General features: G+C 45.8%; 1 protein-coding gene across 1 annotated transcript; it reads left to right on the top strand.

The window, feature by feature from the left end:
- Positions 1–20,394, top strand: LOC135553781 (C-type lectin domain family 19 member A-like). Its single transcript, XM_064985728.1, has 5 exons — positions 1–303; positions 6,540–6,717; positions 7,001–7,094; positions 17,405–17,537; positions 19,941–20,394. Exons 1-5 carry the CDS (start codon positions 216–218, stop codon positions 20,015–20,017), a joined length of 570 nt encoding a protein of 189 aa, XP_064841800.1. The 5' UTR covers positions 1–215; the 3' UTR covers positions 20,018–20,394.
- The last annotated feature ends 4,401 nt before the right edge of the window (positions 20,395–24,795 follow it).

The following is a 24,795-nucleotide window of genomic DNA, read 5'->3' as shown; positions in this document are numbered from 1 at the left end:
AGAGACATCATCTAATCTCCCAGAGCTTCTACTCAACACTGACTCTCACACACACACACACACACACACACACACACACACACTGCACTTCCCCCCTCTCATCACACAGAAGAAGAGCCACACACACACACACACTCAAACACACACCCATATTCCGAGTCCGTGGATCTAGATTCCCTCTCTCTCTGCCTGTCTTCCTGAGTTTCTGTTGGAAGATGCTCTGCTGGGAGTTGTGTCTGACCCTGCTCCTCTGGGCTCGTCCTGCGAGGACCATCCCTTCCACCAACGTCAAGATCACACACGGTGAGTACTGCTGTTTAGTTGTGGCGGCTGCGGCGGTGAACAAACGCTTGGGGGAGGAAGATGTGCTTCGTCTGGGTAGAGTCATTGAAGAAGATCAAATCACATTCTATTTGTCACATGCGCTGAATACAACAGGTGTAGTAGACCTTATTGTGAAATGCTGAATACAACAGGTGTAGTAGACCTTATTGTGAAATGCTGAATAAAACAGGTGTAGTAGACCTAATTGTGAAATGCTGAATACAACAGGTGTAGTAGACCTTATTGTGAAATGCTGAATACAACAGGTGTAGGTAGATCTTATTGTGAATTGCTGAATACAACAGGTGTAGTAGACCTTATTGTGAAATGCTGAATACAACAGGTGTAGTAGACCTTATTGTGAAATGCTGAATACAACAGGTGTAGGTAGATCTTATTGTGAATTGCTGAATACAACAGGTGTAGTAGACCTTATTGTGAAATGCTGAATACAACAGGTGTAGTAGACCTTACAGTGAAATGCTGAATACAACAGGTGGAGTAGACCTTACAGTGAAATGCTGAATACAACAGGTAGAGTAGACCTTATTGTGAATTGCTGAATACAACAGGTGTAGTAGACCTTATTGTGAATTGCTGAATACAACAGGTGTAGTAGACCTTACAGTGAAATGCTGAATACAACAGGTGTAGTAGACCTTATTGTGAATTGCTGAATACAACAGGTGTAGTAGACCTTACAGTGAAATGCTGAATACAACAGGTGTAGTAGACCTTATTGTGAATTGCTGAATACAACAGGTGTAGTAGACCTTACAGTGAAATGCTGAATACAACAGGTGCAGTAGACCTCACAGTGAATTGCTGAATACAACAGGTGTAGTAGACCTTACAGTGAAATGCTGACTTACAAGCCCTTAATAACCAACAAAACAGTTTTAAGAAAAATAAGTGTTAAGAAAGTATTTATTAAAATACACTGAGGTAAAATAAACCCAATGTATTCCTGGTAGTCTTTGGTATCCTAGAAGGGGAAAGGTGACAGCATCTTCCAATGCTCTATATACAGTCACTCACATTGGGTTAGTCAGTTAGTTAGTTAGTTAGTTAGTTAGTTAGTCAGTTAGTTAGTTAGTCAGTTAGTTAGTCACTCACATTGGGTTAGTTAGTTAGTCAGTTAGTTAGTTAGTTAGTCAGTTTGTCAGTTAGTTAGTTAGTTAGTCACTCACATTGGGTTAGTCAGTTAGTAAGTTAGTTAGTTAGTTAGTCAGTTAGTCAGTTAGTCAGTTAGTTAGTTAGTCAGTTAGTTAGTTAGTTAGTTAGTTAGTCAGTTAGTTAGTAAGTTAGTTAGTCAGTTAGTTCGTTAGTTAGTCAGTTTGTCAGTTAGTTAGTTAGTTAGTTAGTTAGTTAGTTAGTTAGTTAGTTAGTCAGTTAGTTAGTCAGTTAGTTAGTTAGTTAGTTAGTCAGTTAGTTATTTAGTTAGTCAGTTAGTTAGTCAGTTAGTTGGTTAGTCACTTAGTCAGTTAGTTAGTTAGTTAGTCAGTTTGTCAGTTAGCCAGTTAGTTAGTTAGTTAGTTAGTTAGTTAGTTAGTTAGTTAGTCACTCACATTGGGTTAGTCAGTTAGTCAGTCAGTCAGTTAGTTAGTTAGTTAGTTAGTTAGTCAGTTAGTTAGTCAGTTAGTTAGTTAGTCAGTTAGTTAGTTAGTCAGTTAGTTAGTTAGTTAGTTAGTTAGTTAGCCAGTTAGTTAATTAGTTAGTTAGTTAGTTAGTTAATTTGTTAGTTAGTTAGTTAGTTGGTTAGTCACTTAGTCAGTTAGTTAGTTAGTTAGTCACTTTGTCAGTTTGTCAGTTAGTTAGTTAGTTAGTTAGTTAGTTAGTTAGTCACTCACATTGGGTTAGTCAGTTAGTCAGTCAGTTAGTTAGTTAGTTAGTTAGTCAGTTAGTTAGTCAGTTAGTTAATTAGTTAGTTAGTTAATTTGTTAGTTAGTTAGTTAGTCACTCACATTTGGTTAGTCAGTTAGTTAGTCAGTTAGTTAATTAGTCAGTCAGTTAGTCAGTTAGTTAGTTAGTTGGTAAGTTAGTTAGTCAGTTAGTTAGTCAGTTAGTTAGTCAGTTAGTTAGTCAGTTAGTTAGTTAGTTAGTTAGTTAGTTAGTTAGTCAGTCAGTTAGTTAGTTAGTCAGTCAGTTAGTTAGTTAGTTAGTCAGTTAGTCCGTTAGTTAGTTAGGTAGCTAGCTTGTGATTATGTGATTATAATTATTATTTGACCCTGCTGGTCATCTATGAACGTTTATTCCTAGGTTCCTGCCTTTCTAGGGAGTTTTTCCTAGCGACCGTGCTTCTACATCTGCATTGCTTGCTGTTTGGGGTTTTAGGCTGGGTTTCTGTACAGCACTTTGAGATATCAGCTGATGTAAAAAGGGCTTTATAAACACATTTGTTTGTTTGAGTGATTGATTGGTCAGTTAGTTAGGTAGTTAGTTTGTTAGTTTCTTTGTTTCTTTGTTAGTTAACCACCCGGGTTGAAGAACCAGGCTTCCAGCCGAACCAGAGGATCAGGGGGCATGAGCAGGGAGCCAACCTGACCACAGGACTCCTTCCTGGGGCAGCTGGAGGGAGAGACCGCCTAGGGCTGGTGGAGCTAGAGACTAGATGCATGTTCTCATATAGAAATTGCATGACTACATGCCTATACTGTGACATGTACAGTCTTTTAAACCTTTATTTGATATTTCTAGATGTATCTTATTGATGTTACAATGTCTTGTTTCTCATGAGAGTATTTAGCCGTTTTTCTCCCTCGTTACTCAAGACAATTGTGTCTGTGTTTACTGTTTTAGTTGTAATATTTCAAGAGATTTATAAACTGCCTTTTGTCATTTCTTTAACTTCAAGAAATCTTGTTTCTGGTTGTTTCTTCTTCTCCTTGGAGGCTGTGTGGCTGGATTTAATCTAACTGGTTTTGATAAAAGAAGAAGAATTGAACTAACATGATGGAAGTTGTTGTGAGAGTTTAGTTGGGGTATCTGGAGTCTAACGGACATGTATGTAGCTGTTGTGAGAGTTTAGTTGGGGTACCTGGAGTCTAACTGACATGTATGTAGCTGTTGTGAGAGTTTAGTTGGGGTATCTGGAGTCTAACGGACATGTATGTAGCTGTTGTGAGAGTTTAGTTGGGGTACCTGGAGTCTAACTGACATGTATGTAGCTGTTGTGAGAGTTTAGTTGGGGTATCTGGAGTCTAACGGACATATATGTAGCTGTTGTGAGAGTTTAGTTGGGGTATCTGGAGTCTAACGGACATGTATGTAGCTGTTGTGAGAGTTTAGTTGGGGTATCCGGAGTCTATTGGAAATCAAGCGGGCTCAGAGACGTGTAGTTTCAGGAGAACGTCTGCTATCTGTGTCTCTGCCATGCACCTCTATTTAGATTTTTAGGGAGAGTATGGTCGTTCACCTGATGACCGGGGTCAGCCTGCAGGCGCCCCTCCCGCCACAAGGAGTCGCTAGAGTGCGATGAGCCAAGTAAAGCCCTCACTGGCCAACCCAAATGACTAACCCAGATGACTAACCCAGATGACTAACCCAGATGGCCAACCCAGATGGCTAACCCAGATGACTAACCCAGATGACTAACCCAGATGACTAACCCAGATGACTAACCCAGATGACTAAACCAGATGGCCAACCCAGATGGCTAACCCAGATGACTAACCCAGATGACTAACCCAGATGACTAACCCAGATGACTAACCCAGATGACTAACCCAGATGGCCAATTGTGCGCCGCCCTATGAAACCCCCGATCACGGCCGGTTGTGATACAGCCCGGGATCGACCTCGGGTCTGTAGTGACGCCTCTAGCACTGCGGTGCCTTAGACCTCTGCGCAACATGTGAGGCCCTAGTCTGAACATGTTAAGAGAAGTGCAGCCTGTCCTCTTTCAACATATACAGTAACAGAGTACCTGAAAGTCTACCTTTGGTGAAGGGATACAGAGTGACTGAAACTCTTGGTGAAGAGATACAGAGTGACTGATAGTCTTGGTGAAGAGATACAGAGTGACTGATAGTCTACCTTTGGTAAAGGGATACAGAGTGACTGATAGTCTACAGAGATAGGATACAGAGTGACCTGAAAGTCTACCTTTGGTGAAGGGATACAGAGTGACTGAAACTCTTGGTGAAGAGATACAGAGTGACTGATAGTCTTGGTGAAGGGATACAGAGTGACTGAAACTCTTGGTGAAGAGATACAGAGTGACTGATAGTCTACCTTTGGTAAAGGGATACAGAGTGACTGATAGTCTTGGTGAAGTGGTACAGAGTGACTGAAAGTATTGGTGAAGTGATACAGAGTGACTGAAACTCTTGGTGAAGTGATACAGAGTGACTGAAACTCTTGGTGAAGGGATACAGAGTGACTGAAAGTCTTGGTGAAGGGATACAGAGTGACTGATAGTCTTGGTGAAGGGATACAGAGTGACTGAAAGTCTAGCTTTGGGTAAGTGCATAAACACGTGACAATTTGGTATTTAATTGGATCCCCATTAGCTGCTGCAAAAGCATCAGCTGCTCTTCCTGGGGTCCTCCTGAAACATGACATAGTGCAGAACGTTATTAGTCAAGGTCTGAAATACATACATTTAAAACGCATAGCCTACAATGATGAGGTTATCACTTCAGAATGATGAGGTTATCACTTCAGAATGATGAGGTTATCACTTCAGAATGATGAGGTTATCACTTCAGAATGATGAGGTTATCACTTCAGAATGATGAGGTTATCACTTCAGAATGATGAGGTTATCACTTCAGAATGATGAGGTTATCACTTCAGAATGATGAGGTTATCACTTCAGAATGATGAGGTTATCACTTCAGAATGACGAGGTTATCAAGAATGATGAGGTTATCAAGAATGATGAGGTTATCACTTCAGAATGATGAGGGTATCACTTCAGAATATAGAAAACGTTTGGAAAATACTTCTGTAAACTTTGGGATAGGAGTGCTGCAGTCTAACTTGATAATGAACATGACAAGGACAACATTAAACGCGGAGTATTCACAATTACTTAAGAGCAGTGTAACCTATTCTCTTTCATTCTCTATTCTCACCCGCTCTCGCTTACCTCCCCCTCTCTTGCCTCTCTCCTCTTCCCATCTCCTGACCCCCTGCTCCCTCCCTTCCCTTCCCTTCCCTTCCCTTCCCTTCCCTTCCCTTCCCTTCCCTTCCCTTCCCTTCCCTCTCCTTCCCTTCCCTTCCCTCCCCTTCCCTTCCCTTCCCTTCCCTCTCCTTCCCTTCCCTTCCCTTCCCTTCCCTCCCTTTCCTCTCCTCCCCTCCCTTCCCTTCCCTTCCCTTCCCTTCCCTCCCTTCCCTCCCCTTCCCTTCCCTTTCCTTCCCTTTCCTTCCCTTCCCTTCCCTTCCCTTCCCTCCCTCCCCTTCCCTTCCCTTCCCTTCCCTTCCCTTCCCTCCCCTTCCCCTCCCCTCCCTTCCGTTCCCCTCCCCTTCCCCTCCCCTCCCCCTCCCTCCCCCTCCCTTCCCTTCCCTCCCCTCCCCTTCCCCTCCCCTCCCTTCCGTTCCCCTCCCCTTCCCTTCCCTTCCCTTCCCTTCCCTCCCCTTCCCTTCCCTTCCCTTCCCTCCCTTCCCTCCCCTCCCCTCCCCTTCCTTCCCTTCCCTTCCCTTCCCTCCCTTCCCTCCCCTTCCCTTCCCTCCCTTCCCTCCCCTTCCCTTCCCTTCCCCTCCCTTCCCTTCCCTTCCCTTCCCTTCCCTTCCCTTCCCTTCCCTTCCCTTCCCTCCCTCCCTTCCGTTCCCCTCCCCTTCCCTTCCCCTCCCCTCCCCTCCCTTCCCTTCCCTTCCCTTCCCTTCCGTTCCCCTCCCCTTCCCTTCCCCTCCCCTCCCCTCCCTTCCCTTCCCTCCCCTTCCCTTCCCTTCCCTTCCCTTCCCTTCCCTTCCCTTCCCTTTCCTCCCCTCCCCTCCCTTCCCTTCCCTTCCCTTCCCTTCCCCTCCCTTCCCTTCCCTTCCCTTCCCTCCCTTTCCTCCCCTCCCCTCCCTTCCCTTCCCTTCCCCTCCCTTCCCTTCCCTTCCCTTCCCTTCCCTTCCCTCCCCTTCCCTTCCCTTCCCCTCCCTTCCCTTCCCTTCCCTTCCCTCACTCCCCTCCCCTCCCCTCCCCTCCCCTCCCCTCCCCTCCCCCTCCCCCTCCCTTCCCCTCCCTCCCTTCCCTTCCCCTCCCTTCCCCTCCCTTCCTCCCCCAGCCTTCCCCCTCCAGTTGCCAGAACCAGGCCTTCCCGTCACCTGTCCATTGTTCTGGACTGAGTTTGAAGGTCACTGCTACCGTTTCTTCCCTCTGAACCGTACCTGGGCCGAGGCTGACCTGTACTGTGCTGAATTCTCCAACGGTCTCAAGTCTGCCAAACTCACCTCCGTACACAGGTGAGAGGGATACCTGTCCATATACACACACACAAAGGTCCACACACTGCCACACTACAGGTGAGAGGATACACACACACACACACACACACACACACACACACACACACACACACACACACACACACACACACACACACACACACACACACACACACACACACACACACACACACACACACACACACACACACACACAACGCACACACACACATTCACACCGCACACACACACACACAGACACCTCTCTCTAACTCTAACCATCCCTTGTCTGAGTTCTCAGCTGGGAGGAGAATGTGTTCGTCTACGATCTTGTCAACAGCCGTATCCCAGGGATACCAACAGACATATGGATCGGCCTTCACGACAGGAGACAGGTAAGCACTGAGGGTTCAAACGTTCCAGGATCTTTCCCAGAATTCCCAGGATTCTGGATTTCCTGCTTATTCCCTCCCGGAATCTTCTGGGTTGTTTTCCAGAAACCCTATTAAACACCACTGGATAATCACTACCTCGTATGTTGTCGACAAACACACTGTACGTGTCTTTTTAAGGTAATGTTCTCTGGGGGTTGACATCTGCAGCAGTTATCGTGAATTCCATCTCTGCAGATGTCTCCTCAGACGTAATACAAACAATCTTCCAACTAGGATTTATGGTACCAGTCAAACCTACTCATTCAAGGGTTTTTCTTTATTTATTTTTACTATTTTCTAAATTGTAGAATAATAGGGAAGACTTTAAAACTATGAAATAGCACATATGGAATCAAGTTGTAACCAAAAATGTGTTAAACAAATTAAAACTGATTTTAGATTTTAGATTCTTCAAAGTAGCCACCCTTTGCCTTGATGACAGCTTTTCACACTCTTGGCATTCTCTCAACCAGCTTCATCTGGAAGGCTTTTCCCAGAATATTGAAGGAGTTCACACATAAGCTGAGTATTTGTTGGCTGCTTTTCCTTTACTCTGCAGTCCAACTCATCCCAAACCATCTCAATTGGGTTGAGGTCAGGTGATTGTGAGGCCAGGTCATCTGATGCAGCACTCCATCACTCTCCTTCTTGGTAAAATAGCCCTTACACAGCCTGGAGGTGTGTTGGGTCATTTTCCTGTTGAAAATCAAATGATAGTCTCACTAAGCCAAAACCAGATGGGATGGCGTATTGCTGCAGAATGCTGTGGTAGCCATGCTGGTTAAGTGTGCCTTGAATTCTATATAAATCAAAGACAGTGTCACCAGCAAAGCACCCCCACACCATCATACCTCCTCCTCCATGCTTCACATTGGGAACCACGCATGCGCAGATCATCCGTTCACTGACTCTGCGTCTCACAAAGACACGGCGGTTGGAACCAAAAATGTGGACTTGGTCTTTTACCAAATAGGGCTATTGTCTGTATACCACCCCTACCTTGTCACAACACAACCAATTGGCTGAAAGAAGGAAATACATTCCACAAATGTACTTTTAACAAGGCACACCTGTTAATTGAAATACATTCCAGGTGACTACCTCATGAAGCTGGTTGAGAGAATGCCAAGAGTATACAAAGCTGTCATCAAGGCAAAGGCTGGCTACTTTGAAGAATCTCAAATGTAAAATATATTTTGATTTGTTTAACACTTTCTTGCTTACTACATGATTCCGTATGTGTTATTTCATAGTTTTTATGTCTTAACTATTATTCTACAATGTAGAAAATAGTAAAACAAATTAAAACACTGTGTTGAAAACGCTGTGCCTTCCTCTCGGCACTAGAATAGATTTAGGAAGCTATAGAAATGCACGTATTAATGTTTACATTCGATTTGGACACTTTCATTATTTTACAGGCATCTTAATGCATACTGTTAAAGTATATTATGTGTACATAAAAATGTAAAATGTAAAAATATATTTAAAAACATTTTCTTTAAAGTAAACATTTTCTAGATTACTATACATCTACCCAGCAAACCAAAATTGTTTTTGTGAAAGTTCCCAGAACATTCGTTCGGTTGCGGCAAATGTTCTCATAAGACAAAAACAATCCAGTTGTGATAATGATAAGACAATGTTTGTGTAGAACTTTTGTCTGATGTTTCCAGAACGTTCCCACTCACATTAAGTTGTGGCAGTGTGTTTTAAAAACATTATTACATCATCTGGAAACCTAATGAGAATGTTTGGGGAATTCTTATTTGGTGATTGTTACATCATCTGGAAACCTATTGAGAACGTTTGGGGAATTCTTCTTTGGTGATTGTTACATCATCTGGAAACCTCATGAGAACGTTTGGGGAATTCTTCTTTGGTGATTGTTACATCATCTGGAAACCTCATGAGAATGTTTGGGGAATTCTTCTTTGGTGATTGTTACATCATCTGGAAACCTAATGAGAGCGTTTGGGGAATTCTTCTTTGGTGATTGTTACATCATCTGGAAACCTCATGAGAATGTTTGGGGAATTCTTCTTTGGTGATTGTTACATCATCTGGAAACCTAATGAGAACGTTTGGGGAATTCTTCTTTGGTGATTGTTACATCATCTGGAAACCTCATGAGAATGTTTGGGGAATTCTTCTTTGGTGATTGTTACATCATCTGGAAACCTCATGAGAATGTTTGGGGAATTCTTCTTTGGTGATTGTTACATCATCTGGAAACCTAATGAGAACGTTTGGGGAATTCTTCTTTGGTGATTGTTACATCATCTGGAAACCTAATGAGAATGTTTGGGGAATTCTTCTTTGGTGATTGTTACATCATCTGGAAACCTAATGAGAACGTTTGGGGAATTCTTCTTTGGTGATGTCAGGACCCGGTTTCGAACCTGGGTCTCCGGAGTGAGAAACAGTCACTTAACCAACTGAGCCACGAATAGACAGCAGAACCCAGAAGATGAGGCAGACACAGCAGTACTTAAGACGGTGTATTTAATAAAGGAAAAATCCTAAAATACAAAAAATGGCAAATCCAAAAGGTGGTAGGTAAAACACAAAAAGACCTCAAAAGAAACTCACCAAAAATAAACAAAAACAAAAAACAGAATACCACAAGAACGTCACCCGGAATCGACAAGAGCACACAGAACACTAGGGCAGGGTGCTAACATACAAACACAGAGCACAGAACTGAGGGAAACAAAGGGTTTAAATACAATCAGGGAAAACGAGACACAGGTGCAAATAATAATGGGGATCAAGGGAAAAACATAGGGACAAAAAGCACAATGGGGGCATCTACTGACCAAAACCCGGAACAACCCTGGCCAAATCCTGACAGAATCCCCCCTAGGAACGGCTCCTGACGTTCCTACCAGCTCTCTCAGGGTGGAGGACCCTGAACTGACGAATGAGGTCAGGGTCCAGGATGTCTTTGGCAGGAACCCAGGAGCGCTCCTCAGGACCGTAGCCTTCCCAGTCCACCAGATACTGCCAGGACCGCTGCACCCGGCGGGAATCCAGTATCCGGTGGACGGTATAAGCCGGCTGGCCTCCAATGACACGAGGCGGAGGGGGAAGTCTGTCTGCCGGGACAAGGGGAGAAAAAACAACAGGTTTTAACAATGACACATGAAATGTGGGATTAATCTTAAGGGATCTGGGTAAGTGTAGGCGATAAGAAACTGGGTTAACTCTCCTGGCAACCTTGAAGGGACCGATGTATTTTGGGACAGCTTGCGAGACTCCACCCGTAGAGGTAAGTCTCTTGTGGAAAGCCAGACTCTCTGGCCGGGGCGCAGGGTAGGCCCGGGACGGCGACGTCTGTTGGCTTGTTGTTGATACCTCTGTGAGGAACGCATCAGATTAAGACGGGTCTTCCTCCACATAAGCCGACAGCGTCTGACGAACCTCAAGGCTGAAGGCACTCTGACTTCTGCCTCCTGGTCCGGGAACAATGGAGGAGCATAGCCAAACTGACACTCGTGCGGGGACATACCAGTGGAGGAGGAGCGCAAGGTGTTGTGCGCGTATTCGGCCCAAACAATAAAGGATGACCATGTGGACGGGTTGTCACGAGTCATACATCGGAGGGTGGTTTCCAGCTCTTGATTCATCCTCTCTGTTTGGCCGTTGGACTCCGGATGGTACCCTGAAGATAGACTGGCAGAAGCCCCCATGAGTTGGCAGAAGGCCTTCCAAAACCTTGAGGCGAACTGGGGACCTCTGTCAGAAACCACATCTTGAGGAATGCCGAAGACTCGGAACACATGATTAATTACCAACTCAGCCGTTTCCTTGGCAGAAGGTAACTTAGTCAGAGGGACGAACCTGGCCGCCTTTGAAAACCTGTCGATTATGACTAGGATAGTAGTATTGCCATGGGATGGAGGAAGTCCAGTAATAAAGTCCAATGAGATATGGGACCAGGGTCTGTGGGGAACAGGTAAAGGGTGAAGGAGTCCTTGAGGGCGGAGGTGAGAAGATTTGCCCTGGCAGCACACGGGGCAGGCATTGACGAAAGTGGCAACGTCTTCTCTTATGGTAGGCCACCAGAACTTACGCTGGATGAACTCCAAGGTGCGACCTACGCCCGGATGACAGGTGAGGCGAGAGGAGTGCCCCCACAGAAGGACCTGAGTCCTCACTGCCTTGGGGACAAACAACCGATTGGCAGGGCCTCCTTTAGGGTCCGGTTCGCTAGCTTGAGCACGTCTCACGGTATCCTCAACTTGCCACGAGATCGGAGCCACAATCTTAGCAGCAGGAAGGACAGGCATGTCCGTGTCATCTCGAATGGCAGGAGCGTAGACTCGGGACAGGGCATCCGGTTTGAGATTCTTCGACCCGGGCCGATAGGTGAGGATAAACTGGAATCGATTGAAGAAAAGAGACCATCTAGCTTGTCTAGAGTTCAATCGCTTCGCCTGCTGGATATACTCCAGATTTTTGTGGTCCGTAAGCACTTGAAACGGGTGAGAAGCCCCCTCGAGCCAGTGTCTCCATTCCTTCAATGCCATCTTAACCGCTAGGAGTTCATGATCCCCCACATCGTAGTCTCAGCTTCTCTTCCCCACAAAAACCTTGCATTGCCACCTTTGGTTAAAGCTGAGAGAGGAGCTGCCACCAAACTGAAGTTCTTGATGAACTTGCGGTAAAAGTTTGTGAAGCCCAGGAAACGCTGAACATCCTTAACGGATTTGGGGGTGGGCCAATCCGCTACCGCCCCTACCTTCCTAGGGTCCATTTGGACTCGACCGGGTTCCACTACAAATCCCAGGAATTGTACTCGGGATGAATGGAATTCACATTTTTCCGGCTTAACGTACAGATGGCTGTCCAGGAGGCGTTTGAGTACTTGTCTGACATGCTTAGTGTGTTCTTGAAGGGAGCTCGAAAAGATGAGGATGTCATCCAAGTAAACGAACACAAATATGTTAAGCATATCCCTAAGCACATCGTTTATGAGCGCTTGGAACACCGCTGGGGCGTTGGTCAGGCCGAAGGGCATCACCAAGTATTCATAGTGACCAGTAGGCGTGTTGAAAGCGGTCTTCCACTCGTCACCAGGTCTGATCCGCACAAGATGGTATGCGTTCCGCAGGTCAAGCTTAGTGAAAACAACTGCTTCCTGGAGCAGCTCGAAGGCTGTGGCCATAAGGGGTAGCGGGTAACGGTTACGGACGGTTATGTCATTGAGTCCCCGGTAGTCGATGCAAGGACGTAATCCACCGTCTTTCTTGGCCACAAAGAAAAACCCTGCTCCCGCCGGGGAGGTGGATGGACGCATGAGGCCTGCTTCCAGAGCGTTCTTGATGTAGGTATCCATAGCAGCTCGTTCGGGTGGAGATAGGGAAAAGATCCGACCCCTGGGGGGGCAAGTGCCCGGAAACAGGTCGATGGGGCAATCGTAAGGTCTATGGGGTGGTAGCATGGTGGCCCTCTGTTTGCTAAACACCAGTTTGAGGTCATGGTAACACTCGGGAACTCGGGTCAGGTCGATGGATTCTAAAGACTCGGGAGTAGAACTCGGGAATTCTGGAAAATACAAGTAGCTTGGCACGTAGGACCCCACTGCTTGATAGTGCCCACAGACCAGTCGATGTGAGGGTTATGGCTGTGAAGCCAGGGGTATCCAAGGACGAGAGGGAACTCGGAACAGGAGATCAAATGAAAGTTCATCAATTCCTGGTGTTGTGAAACTGAAAGTCTCAAGGAGGTAGTGACATGAGTGACAAGTCCAGATCCCAAAGGGCTTCCATCCAATGTAGTAACCCTCATGGGGTCACTTAGAGGTTCAGAGGGAACGCCATTCTCCTTCGCCCAGACACCATCCATGAAGTTACCTGCGGCTCCAGAGTCTACCAAGGCTTGAAGGTGAAGCTTGTGGTTGTCCCAGGAGAGGGTGACTGGAATGAGCAGACGGGAGTTGGACGGATGGGAGGAGGTTATGTTTCCCGTTACAGTTCCCCCGGTCTGTACGGGACAGAGCGTTTCCCTGGAGCCCGGGACACGTGGAACGGAAATGGCCCGGTTTGCCGCAATATAGACAGCGTCGCTCCCTCATCCGGCGGTCTCTCTCAGCCTGGGAGATGCGTACAATCTGCATGGGTTCCGGTGGAGCCAGCGATGATAAAGGTGGGGACTCGGAGCTGGGACTGATAGGGGCTAGAGGTCTACGGTTGAGTTCTCTCTCTCTCAGACGCTGGTCAATGTGTGAGGCCAACTTGATCAGGGACTCGAGATTGTCCGGTGGTTCCCGAGTGGCCAGTTCATCTTGGATGGTGTCGGAAAGGCCTTTCAGAAAGCACACCGTGAGCGCCTCGTTGTTCCAGCCACTCGCTGCTGCCACCGTGCGGAACTGGATGGCATAGTCCGTCACGCTGCGCCAACCTTGATGGAGAGTCAGGAGCTGTTTGGCTGAGTCAGAACCACTGCTTGGGCCTTGAAACACTCGTTTGAATTCCTCAGCAAAGGCAGAGTAGCTGGCACAGCAGGAACTATGGGCATCCCACACAGCAGTAGCCCAGGCCAGGGCTTTTTCCGACAGCAGGGTGATGATATATGCGATCTTAGACCGGTCGGTGGGAAACGACGAGGGTTGCAGCTCAAAGGAGAGAGAACATTGAGTGAGAAAGCCTTTACAAGCACTTGGATCACCTGAGAACCGTTGGGGAGGTGGAAGACGAGGTTCAGCCAGGGGGTTAACTGCCATGGGTACGTGAACCTGAGGTACTGGGACGGGAACTGTTGCCGGGGTAAGTCGATCAGATATTTGCTTAATGGAAGTCAGCATCTCCGACAGAAGATGAGAATGTCTAGCCATTAAGGCCTCTTGCTGAACCAGGGCGGCTTCGTGGCGTTGGACAGTCTCCTGGTGGTGGGACAGCGTGGCAAAAAGGTCCTGGGAACTGGCTGCCTCTGGGTTCATTTTTGGCTCTGTGTTTCTGTCAGGACCTGGTTTCGAACCTGGGTCTCCGGAGTGAGAAACAGTCACTTAACCAACTGAGCCACGAATAGACAGCAGAACCCAGAAGATGAGGCAGACACAGCAGTACTTAAGACGGTGTATTTAATAAAGGAAAAATCCTAAAATACAAAAAATGGCAAATCCAAAAGGTGGTAGGTAAAACACAAAAAGACCTCAAAAGAAACTCACCAAAAATAAACAAAAACAAAAAACAGAATACCACAAGAACGTCACCCGGAATCGACAAGAGCACACAGAACACTAGGGCAGGGTGCTAACATACAAACACAGAGCACAGAACTGAGGGAAACAAAGGGTTTAAATACAATCAGGGGAAACGAGACACAGGTGCAAATAATAATGGGGATCAAGGGAAAAACATAGGGACAAAAAGCACAATGGGGGCATCTACTGACCAAAACCCGGAACAACCCTGGCCAAATCCTGACAGGTGATTGTTACATCATCTGGAAACCTAATGAGAACGTTTGAGGAATTCTTCTTTGGTGATTGTTACATCATCTGGAAACCTCATGAGAACGTTTGGGGAATTCTTCTTTGGTGATTGTTACATCATCTGGAAACCTCATGAGAACGTTTGGGGAATTCTTCTTTGGTGATTGTTACATCATCTGGAAACCTAATGAGAACGTTTGAGGAATTCTTCTTTGGTGATTGTTACATCATCTGGAATCCTAATGAGAACGTTTGAGGAATTCTTCTTTGGTGATTGTTACATCATCTGGAAACCTATTGAGAACGTTTGGGGAATTCTTCTTTGGTGATTGTTACATCATCTGGAAACCTAATGAGAACGTTTGGGAATTCTTCTTTGGTGATTGTTACATCATCTGGAAACCTCATGAGAACGTTTGGGGAATTCTTCTTTGGTGATTGTTACATCATCTGGAAACCTATTGAGAACGTTTGGGGAATTCTTCTTTGGTGATTGTTACATCATCTGGAAACCTAATGAGAACGTTTGGGGAATTCTTCTTTGGTGATTGTTACATCATCTGGAAACCTCATGAGAACGTTTGGGGAATTCTTCTTTGGTGATTGTTACATCATCTGGAAACCTATTGAGAACGTTTGGGGTATTCTTCTTTGGTGATTGTTACATCATCTGGAAACCTAATGAGAACGTTTGGGGAATTCTTCTTTGGTGATTGTTACATCATCTGGAAACCTCATGAGAACGTTTGGGGAATTCTTCTTTGGTGATTGTTACATCATCTGGCTACCTAATGAGAACGTTTGGGGAATTCTTCTTTGGTGATTGTTACATCATCTGGAAACCTCATGAGAACGTTTGGGGAATTCTTCTTTGGTGATTGTTACAGATGTTGTGTATAACATTTTAGTGAACGTTCGAACATTCCAATGAGATTTCAGTTAAAATTGTTTTCTGAATAATTATTTGAATGTTTTTGGGACGTTATAATCCTAATGTTAGATAAAACAAAATTAATGGAAATCTAAGCTAATGTTCTAGGAATGTTCCCAGTTTGCTGGATATGCTAATAGATCCCAGAGGGTTTACTTCTAACAGTACCAACAACTAGAACAGGTCATGGTAGAAATAGTTTTAGTTACTTAGCTCCGTGGCCCTGGAATTCTCTCCTGAACATTTTGAAATGTGATGATCTAGTTTCGTCAGTGGAGTTTAAACCACTTGATCGATGTATATACCATAGAAGACTGTAACTGTCTTTAGGATGTATATACCATAGAAGAGTGTAACTGTCTTTAGGATGTATATATCATAGAAGAGTGTAACTGTCTTTAGGATGTATATACCATAGAAGAGTGTAACTGTCTTTAGGATGTATATACCATAGAAGAGTGTAACTGTCTTTAGGATGTATATACCATAGAAGAGTGTAACTGTCTTTAGGATGTATATATCATAGAAGAGTGTAACTGTCTTTAGGATGTATATACCATAGAAGAGTGTAACTGTCTTTAGGATGTATATACCATAGAAGACTGTAAGTGTCTTTAGGATGTATATACCATAGAAGAGTGTAACTGTCTTTAGGATGTATATATCATAGAAGAGTGTAACTGTCTTTAGGATGTATATACCATAGAAGAGTGTAACTGTCTTTAGGATGTATATACCATAGAAGAGTGTAACTGTCTTTAGGCCAGCTGTTTTTAGTCAAGACTTCCATGTTTTTTAACGTAAAATGATTTTGTTGTACTGTATGTGTGGTTATAGTTTTGTTTAATGTTGTGTTAGTGTATGCATGTTGTTTTGTCTGAAACGTTGTTCTCCCTGCTGCTATTGGACCAGGTCTCTCTTGGAAAATAGATGTTATCTCAATGAGAAAAACCCTGTATAAATAACGATCAAATAAAAACAAAATGAATCCAACAGGAGCCTGTCAGTCCAGCTCTATAGGAAGCCAGTCTGACGTAGATATTTCACTCTAGAACTGAAAGGCTGGTTCATTAACACACTGCTGGTAAACCCACTACAGAGTCACCAAGCCATCACCTCCAGAGATAGAGAACCTAGACAGGGCCTACGTCCCAAATGACACCCCTTATTCCTATAGTAGTCTACTGTTGATCAGAGGAGAGCTAGTCTCTGGTCAAATGTAATGCACTACGAAGGGAACAGGAATCCATTGAGGACGCAGCCCCAGGTTTGTTTGGTTTAGCCAGGGTTGGTGTTGATTATCACTAATGGGGTGGCAGCGTAGCCTAGTGGTTAGAGCATTGGACTAGTAACCGGAAGGTTGCAAGTTCAAATCCCTGAGCTGACAAGGTAAAAATCTGTCACACAATTCTGCCCCTGAACAGGCAGTTAACCCACTGTTCCTAGGCATTGTAAATAAAAATTTGTTCTTAACTGACTTGCCTAGTTAAATAAAGGTAATAGTGTTAGGATGCAGACTCAGGTTTGAGTGGTTCAGCCAGGGTTGGTGTTGATTATCACTAATGTCATCCAGTCTGTATATCTGCTCCCTCCCTTTAAATGGACCAGGGGTAGAAGTCCCCTCTTTATGAATAGATCTAGGATCAGTTTTACACTTCTCCCTATCCTAACCTTAACCGTTAGGGTTGTAAAACACTAAGCTGTCCCCAGATCAGTGGTGTTTCTAACCTCGGGTGTTTGAACCAGCCGTCATAACTACGAGTACAACTCTCATGGGAAACAGCTAACAGGTCATATCTGACGGGTTAGGGTCAGTTTTAGGTTTTAGCTAAACTTCCCTTTTCATTAAAGCAGTCTGCCCAGGTTGTTACATGTACCATGTCATACTATTCCTGACTGTAGGAGGGCACTCTGGAGTGGACCGACGGCAGTAACTATGGATACAGCTACTGGGATGGCAACCAGCCTGACGACGGCATACACCGCATCCCCGAAAAGGAAGACTGTGTCGAGATCTGGTACAGGCAGAACAGCGGTGAGACACACACAGGCGCGATAATGCATAAACACACACAGGCAGTCAATAATGCATAAACACAAACAGGCAGTCAATAAGCATAAACACACACAGGCAGTCAATAATGCATAAACACACACAGGCAGTCAATAAGCATAAACACACACAGGCAGTCAATAATGCATAAACACACACAGGCAGTCAATAATGCATAAACACACACAGGCAGTCAATAATGCATAAACACACACAGGCAGTCAATAATGCATAAACACACACAGGCAGTCAATAATGCATAAACACACACAGGCAGTCAATAATGCATAAACACACACAGGCAGTCAATAAGCATAAACACACACAGGCAGTCAATAAGCATAAACACACACAGGCAGTCAATAATGCATAAACACACACAGGCAGTCAATAAGCATAAACACACACAGGCAGTCAATAAGCATAAACACACACAGGCAGTCAATAAGCATAAACACACACAGGCGCGATAATGCATAAACACACAGGCAGTCAATAATGCATAAACACACACAGGCAGTCAGTAATGCATAAACACACAGGCAGTCAATAATGCATAAACACACACAGGCAGTCAATAATGCATAAACACACACAGGCAGTCAGTAATGCATAAACACACAGGCAGTCAATAATGCATAAACACACACAGGCAGTCAATAATGCATAAACACACACAGGCAGTCAATAATGCATAAACACACACAGGCAGTCAATAAGCATAAACACACACAGGCAGTCAATAATGCATAAACACACACAGGCAGTCAATAATGCATAAACACACACAGGCAGTCAATAATGCATAAACACACACAGGCAGTCAATAATGCATAAACACACACAGGCAGTCAATAATGCATAAACACACACAGGCAGTCAATAATGCATAAACACACACAGGCAGTCAATAATGCATAAACACACACAGGCAGTCAATAAGCATAAACACACACAGGCAGTCAATAAGCATAAACACACACAGGCAGTCAATAATGCATAAACACACACAGGCAGTCAATAAGCATAAACACACACAGGCAGTCAATAAGCATAAACACACACAGGCAGTCAATAAGCATAAACACACACAGGCGCGATAATGCATAAACACACAGGCAGTCAATAATGCATAAACACACACAGGCAGTCAGTAATGCATAAACACACAGGCAGTCAATAATGCATAAACACACACAGGCAGTCAATAATGCATAAACACACACAGGCAGTCAGTAATGCATAAACACACAGGCAGTCAATAATGCATAAACACACACAGGCAGTCAATAATGCATAAACACACACAGGCAGTCAATAATGCATAAACACACACAGGCAGTCAATAAGCATAAACACACACAGGCAGTCAATAATGCATAAACACACACAGGCAGTCAATAATGCATAAACACATACAGGCAGTCAATAATGCATAAACACACACAGGCAGTCAATAATGCATAAACACACACAGGCAGTCAATAAGCATAAACACACACAGGCAGTCAATAAGCATAAACACACACAGGCAGTCAATAATGCATAAACACACACAGGCAGTCAATAATGCATAAACACACACAGGCAGTCAATAAGCATAAACACACACAGGCAGTCAATAAGCATAAACACACACAGGCAGTCAATAATGCATAAACACACACAGGCAGTCAATAATGCATAAACACACACAGGCAGTCAATAATGCATAAACACACACAGGCAGTCAATAAGCATAAACACACACAGGCAGTCAATAATGCATAAATAATAATGCATAAACACACACAGGTTCATGATTGAGCAAGGGGATGACCTACAGGTTCATGATTGAGCCTGGGGATGACCTACAGGTTCATGATTGAGCAAGGGGATGACCTACAGGTCCATGATTGAGCCAGGGGATGACCTACAGGTTCATGATTGAGCCAGGGGATGATCTAAAGGTTCATGACAGAGCCAGGGGATGATCTAAAGGTTCATGACAGAGCCAGGGGATACCCCTATAGGTTCATAATTGGTCATTTCGGATGTGTTTCTCTGAGTTTCTGTCCAAGTATGTGTCCCTGCTGATCACACACACACACACACACACACACACACACACACACACACACACACACACACACACACACACACACACACACACACACACACACACACACACACACACACACACACACACACACACACACACACACACACAAATGCACACGCACGCACACAACTGGGTGCCAGAACAGACACCTGTGTAATGAGTCACACACACAAACAAACACACACACACACACACATACGTCCGTAGCTGATGAGTCAGTCAGTCAATGTAGTGTTGTTTTTGTCTCTAACAGCGCCGTGTGTGTGTGTGTGTGTTTCTGACAGCGCTGAGGTCCTGGAATGATAACAGCTGTGACAAAGCCTTTCCCTTCGTGTGCAAGATCCCCACAGTGGACAACTAGACCTCCGGGGTCCAACACACACACACACACACACACACACACACACACACACACACACACACACACACACACACACACACACACACACACACACACACACACACACACACACACACACAGAGCCCCACTGAAAACGATGATATTGGGGAACTTTCTTGCTGCTGTTGTTGCCTTCTCCTTCCTCAACCCTCCCTCTCTTCATCTCCTACCTCACCACTCCCTCTCTTCTTATCTTCCCTCAACCCTCCCTCTCTTCATCTCCTACCTCACCACTCCCTCTCTTCTTATCTTCCCTCAACCCTCCCTCTCTTCATCTCCTACCTCACCACTCCCTCTCTTCTTATCTTCCCTCAACCCTCACTCTCTTCATCTCCTACCTCACCCCTCCCTCCCTCCCTCCCTCCCTCCCTCCCTCCCTCCCTCCCTCCCTCCCTCCCTCCCTCCCTCCCTCCCTCCCTCCCTCCCTCCCATACTATAATGCACTAGGTATTGAATAGGGTGCCATTCACGACATCACACACACAAAGGAATACATGGGACTTATCATGTGAAGGCCAGTCATCAACCATCCTTCCTTCCTTCCCTCCATCGCTCATCCCTCATCCTTCATCCCTCATCCCTTCTTCCTTCTTTCTTTCCTTCCTTCCTTCCTTCCTTCCTTCCTTCCTTCCTTCCTTCCCTCCATCTCTCCTTTCTTCCATCCTTCCATCTCTCCTTCCTTCCTTCCATCAATCCCTCATTCCTTCCCTCAATCCCTTCTTCCTTTCCTCGATCCCTCTGCTTTTCTCTTCGAAAAGTAGGTATCTGTTAGAAGTTGGACTGCCGGTGTCTCAGCAGTCTGCATTCTGTTCTGAAGCAGCCGGTCCTTCAGCAGTCTGCATTCTGTTCTGAAGCAGCCGGTCCTTCAGCAGTCTGCATTCTGTTCTGAAACAGCCCGGTCCTTCAGCAGTCTACATTCTGTTCTGAAGCAGCCGGTCCTTTAGCAGTCTGCATTCTGTTCTGAAGCAGCCGGTCCTTTAGCAGTCTGCATTCTGTTCTGAAGCAGCCGGTCCTTCAGCAGTCTGCATTCTGTTCTGTAGCAGCCGGTCCTTCAGCAGTCTGCATTCTGTTCTGAAGCAGCCGGTCCTTCAGCAGTCTGCATTCTGTTCTGAAGCAGCCAGTCCTTCAGCAGTCTGCGTTCTGTCCTGTGTTCCTTCTCACCTCTTCACCCTGCAGCCCTGTTACCACTAAGATACTTTGATGTTTGGTCAACTCTCAAATGGTACCCTATTCCCTATGTAGGGCACAACTTTATGACAGAGCTCTATGTGACTCAGGTCAACAGTTGTGCACTGTAAAAGGAACTAGTGTGCTATTTGAGACAGTTGTTGTTGATGTGTATGTGTGAACGTTTACATGTACTCCCATGTAGTAGATCTAGGACCAATCACCAATACTTTGATCAATTCTTTAATACATTCAATAAGAAAAACAGACTGTGGTTGTTTTGTGTCTTGACTGTTTGAGTTCCTTCTCCATCACACGCTCAGCCTTAACCACCACAACACATTGGTAAACAACCTTATTCAACAACCACCACAACACATTGGTAAACAACCTTATTCAACAACCACCACAACACATTGGTAAACAACCTTATTCAACAACCACCACAACACATTGGTAAACAACCTTATTCAACAACCACCACAACACATTGGTAAACAACCTTATTCAACAACCACCACAACACATTGGTAAACAACCTTATTCAACAACCACCACAACACATTGGTAAACAACCTTATTCAACAAACAACCTTATTCTAGGGAAGCTATAGAACCACCCGGTAGTGACAGTACATAGGACTTACCACGCTTCTATTTGATAAGTATGTACTAAAAAGACAAGAACACACGGATCTTACCTGCACCTCGTTAGTTAATTAAACTGAGCAGGTACACTAAAGAAAGAGTGGTAAGTAAGAACAGCTAGTTAGAGCAGTAGTTACATAACCAACCATTGTAGTTACTATGAAGAGACCAGGACAGTAGTTATATAACCAACCACTGTAGTTACTATGGAGAGACCAGGACAGTAGTTATATAACCAACCACTGTAGTTACTATGAAGAGACCAGGACAGTAGTTATATAACCAACCACTGTAGTTACTATGAAGAGACCAGGACAGTAGTTATATAACCAACCAGTGTAGTTACTAGACATGTCGTTATGGAAGAGACCAGGACAGTAGTTATATAACCAACCACTGTAGTTACTAGGAAGAGACCAGGACAGTAGTTATATAACCAACCACTGTAGTTACAATGAAGAGACCAGGACAGTAGTTATATAACCAACCAGTGTAGTTACTAGACATGTCGTTATGGAAGAGACCAGGACAGTAGTTATATAACCAACCACTGTAGTTACTATGAAGAGACCAGGACAGTAGTTACATAACCAACCACTGTAGTTACAATGAAGAGACCAGGACAGTAGTTATATAACCAACCAGTGTAGTTACTAGACATGTCGTTATGGAAGAGACCAGGACAGTAGTTATATAACCAACCACTGTAGTTACTATGAAGAGACCAGGACAGTAGTGTAACGGCGTTCTTCATTTGTCGAAAGAGAGTCGGACCGAAATGCAGCGTGTTGGTTACTCATGATTTTTATTGAATGAATCGCGATACATGAAATAACTGATATAAATAAATAACAACAAAACGGAACGTGAAACCTAATTACAGCCTATCTGGTGAAACTACACAGAGACAAGAACAATCACCCACGAAATACACAGTGAAACCCAGGCTACCTAAATACGGTTCCCTATCAGAGACAACAAGAATCACCTGACTCTGATTGAGAACCGCCTCAGGCAGTCAAACCTAAACTAAACACACCCCTAATCAACCACAATCCCAATGCCTACAAAAAAAACCAATACGACAACACAATAACATAAACCCATGTCACACCCTGGCCTGACCAACTAATTAACTAAAAACACAAAATACTAAGACCAAGGCGTGACAGAACCCCCCTCCTAAGGTGCGGACTCCCGGACGCACCTCAAAACCATAGGGAGGGTCCAGGTGGGCGTCTGTCCATGGTGACGGTTCCGGCTCGGGACGTGGACCCCACTCCATTAATGTCATAGTTCCTCCCCTACGCGTCCTGGGATAATCCACCCTCGCCGCCGACCATGGCCTAGTAGTCCTCACCCAGAACCCCACTGGACTGAGGGGTAGTTCGAGACAGAGGGGCAGCTTGGGACAGAAGATCAGCTTGAGACAGAGGGGCAGCTTGGGACAGAGGGGCAGCTCGGGACAGAGGGGCAGCTCGGGACAGAGGGGCAGCTCGGGACAGAGGGGCAGCTTGGAACAGAGGAAGCCCAGCACTCAGAGGAAGCCCAGCACTGAGAGGAAGCCCAACACTGAGAGGAAGCCCAGCCAGGCAGTTGAATCCGGCAGATCCTGGCTGACTGGCAGTTCTGGCAGATCCTGGCTGACTGGCGGATCTGGAAGAGTCTGGTTGACTCGCGGATCTGGAAGAGTCTGGTTGACTAGCGGATCTGGAAGAGTCTGGTTGACTAGCAGATCTGGAAGAGTCTGGCTGACTGGCAGATCTGGAAGAGTCTGGTTGACTGGCAGATCTGGAAGAGTCTGGCTGGCTGGCAGATCTGGAAGAGTCTGGCTGACTGGCAGATCTGGAAGAGTCTGGCTGACTGGCAGATCTGGAAGAGTCTGGCTGACTGGCAGATCTGGAAGAGTCTGGCTGACTAGCGGATCCTGGCAGACTGACGGCTCTGGCTGCTTCATGCTGACTGACGGCTCTGGCTGCTCCATGCTGACTGGCGGCTCTGGCTGCTCCATGCAGATTGACAGCTCTGGCGGCTTCTTGCAGACTGACAGCTCTGACTGTTCCATGCAGACTAACAGCTTTGGCAACTCCTTACAGACTGGCAGCTCCTTGCAGACTGGCAGCTCCTTGCAGACTGGCAGCTCCATGCAGACTGGCAGCTCCATGCAGACTGGCAGCTCTGGCTGCTTCAAGCAGACTGGCAGCTCTGGCGGCTCCATGCAGACTGGCAGCTCTAGCTGCTCCATGCAGACTGGCAGCTCTAGCTGCTCCATGCAGACTGGCAGCTCTAGCTGCTCCAAGCAGACAGGAGGCTCCGGCAGCGCTGGAGAGGAGAAAGGCTCTGATAGCGCTGAACAGACAGGAGACTCCAGCAGCGCTGTAGAGGAGGAAGGCTCTAGAAGCACTGAACAGGCGGGAGACTCCGACAGCGCAGGGGAGAAGAAAGGCTCCGACAGCGCAGGAGAGGCGAGGCGCACTGTAGGCCTGATGCGTGGTGCTGGCACTGGTGGTATTGGGCCGAAGACACGCACAGGAAGCCTGGTGCGGGGAGCTGCTACCGGAGGGCTGGGGTGTGGAGGTGGTACTGGATAGACCGGACCGTGCAGGCGCACTGGAGCTCTTGAGCACCGAGCCTGCCCAACCTTACCCGGTTGAATACTCTTGGTTGACTAGCGGATCTGGAAGAGTCTGGTTGACTAGCAGATCTGGAAGAGTCTGGCTGACTGGCAGATCTGGAAGAGTCTGGTTGACTGGCAGATCTGGAAGAGTCTGGCTGGCTGGCAGATCTGGAAGAGCCTGGCTGACTGGCAGATCTGGAAGAGTCTGGCTGACTGGCAGATCTGGAAGAGTCTGGCTGACTGGCAGATCTGGAAGAGTCTGGCTGACTGGCAGATCTGGAAGAGTCTGGCTGACTGGCGGATCCTG

Source organism: Oncorhynchus masou, chromosome 14, assembly GCF_036934945.1.
Source record: "Oncorhynchus masou masou isolate Uvic2021 chromosome 14, UVic_Omas_1.1, whole genome shotgun sequence".
Taxonomy (NCBI): Eukaryota; Metazoa; Chordata; class Actinopteri; order Salmoniformes; family Salmonidae; genus Oncorhynchus; species Oncorhynchus masou.
Note: the sequence above shows the minus strand (reverse complement) of the source record. Positions and strands in the feature narration are given on the sequence as shown.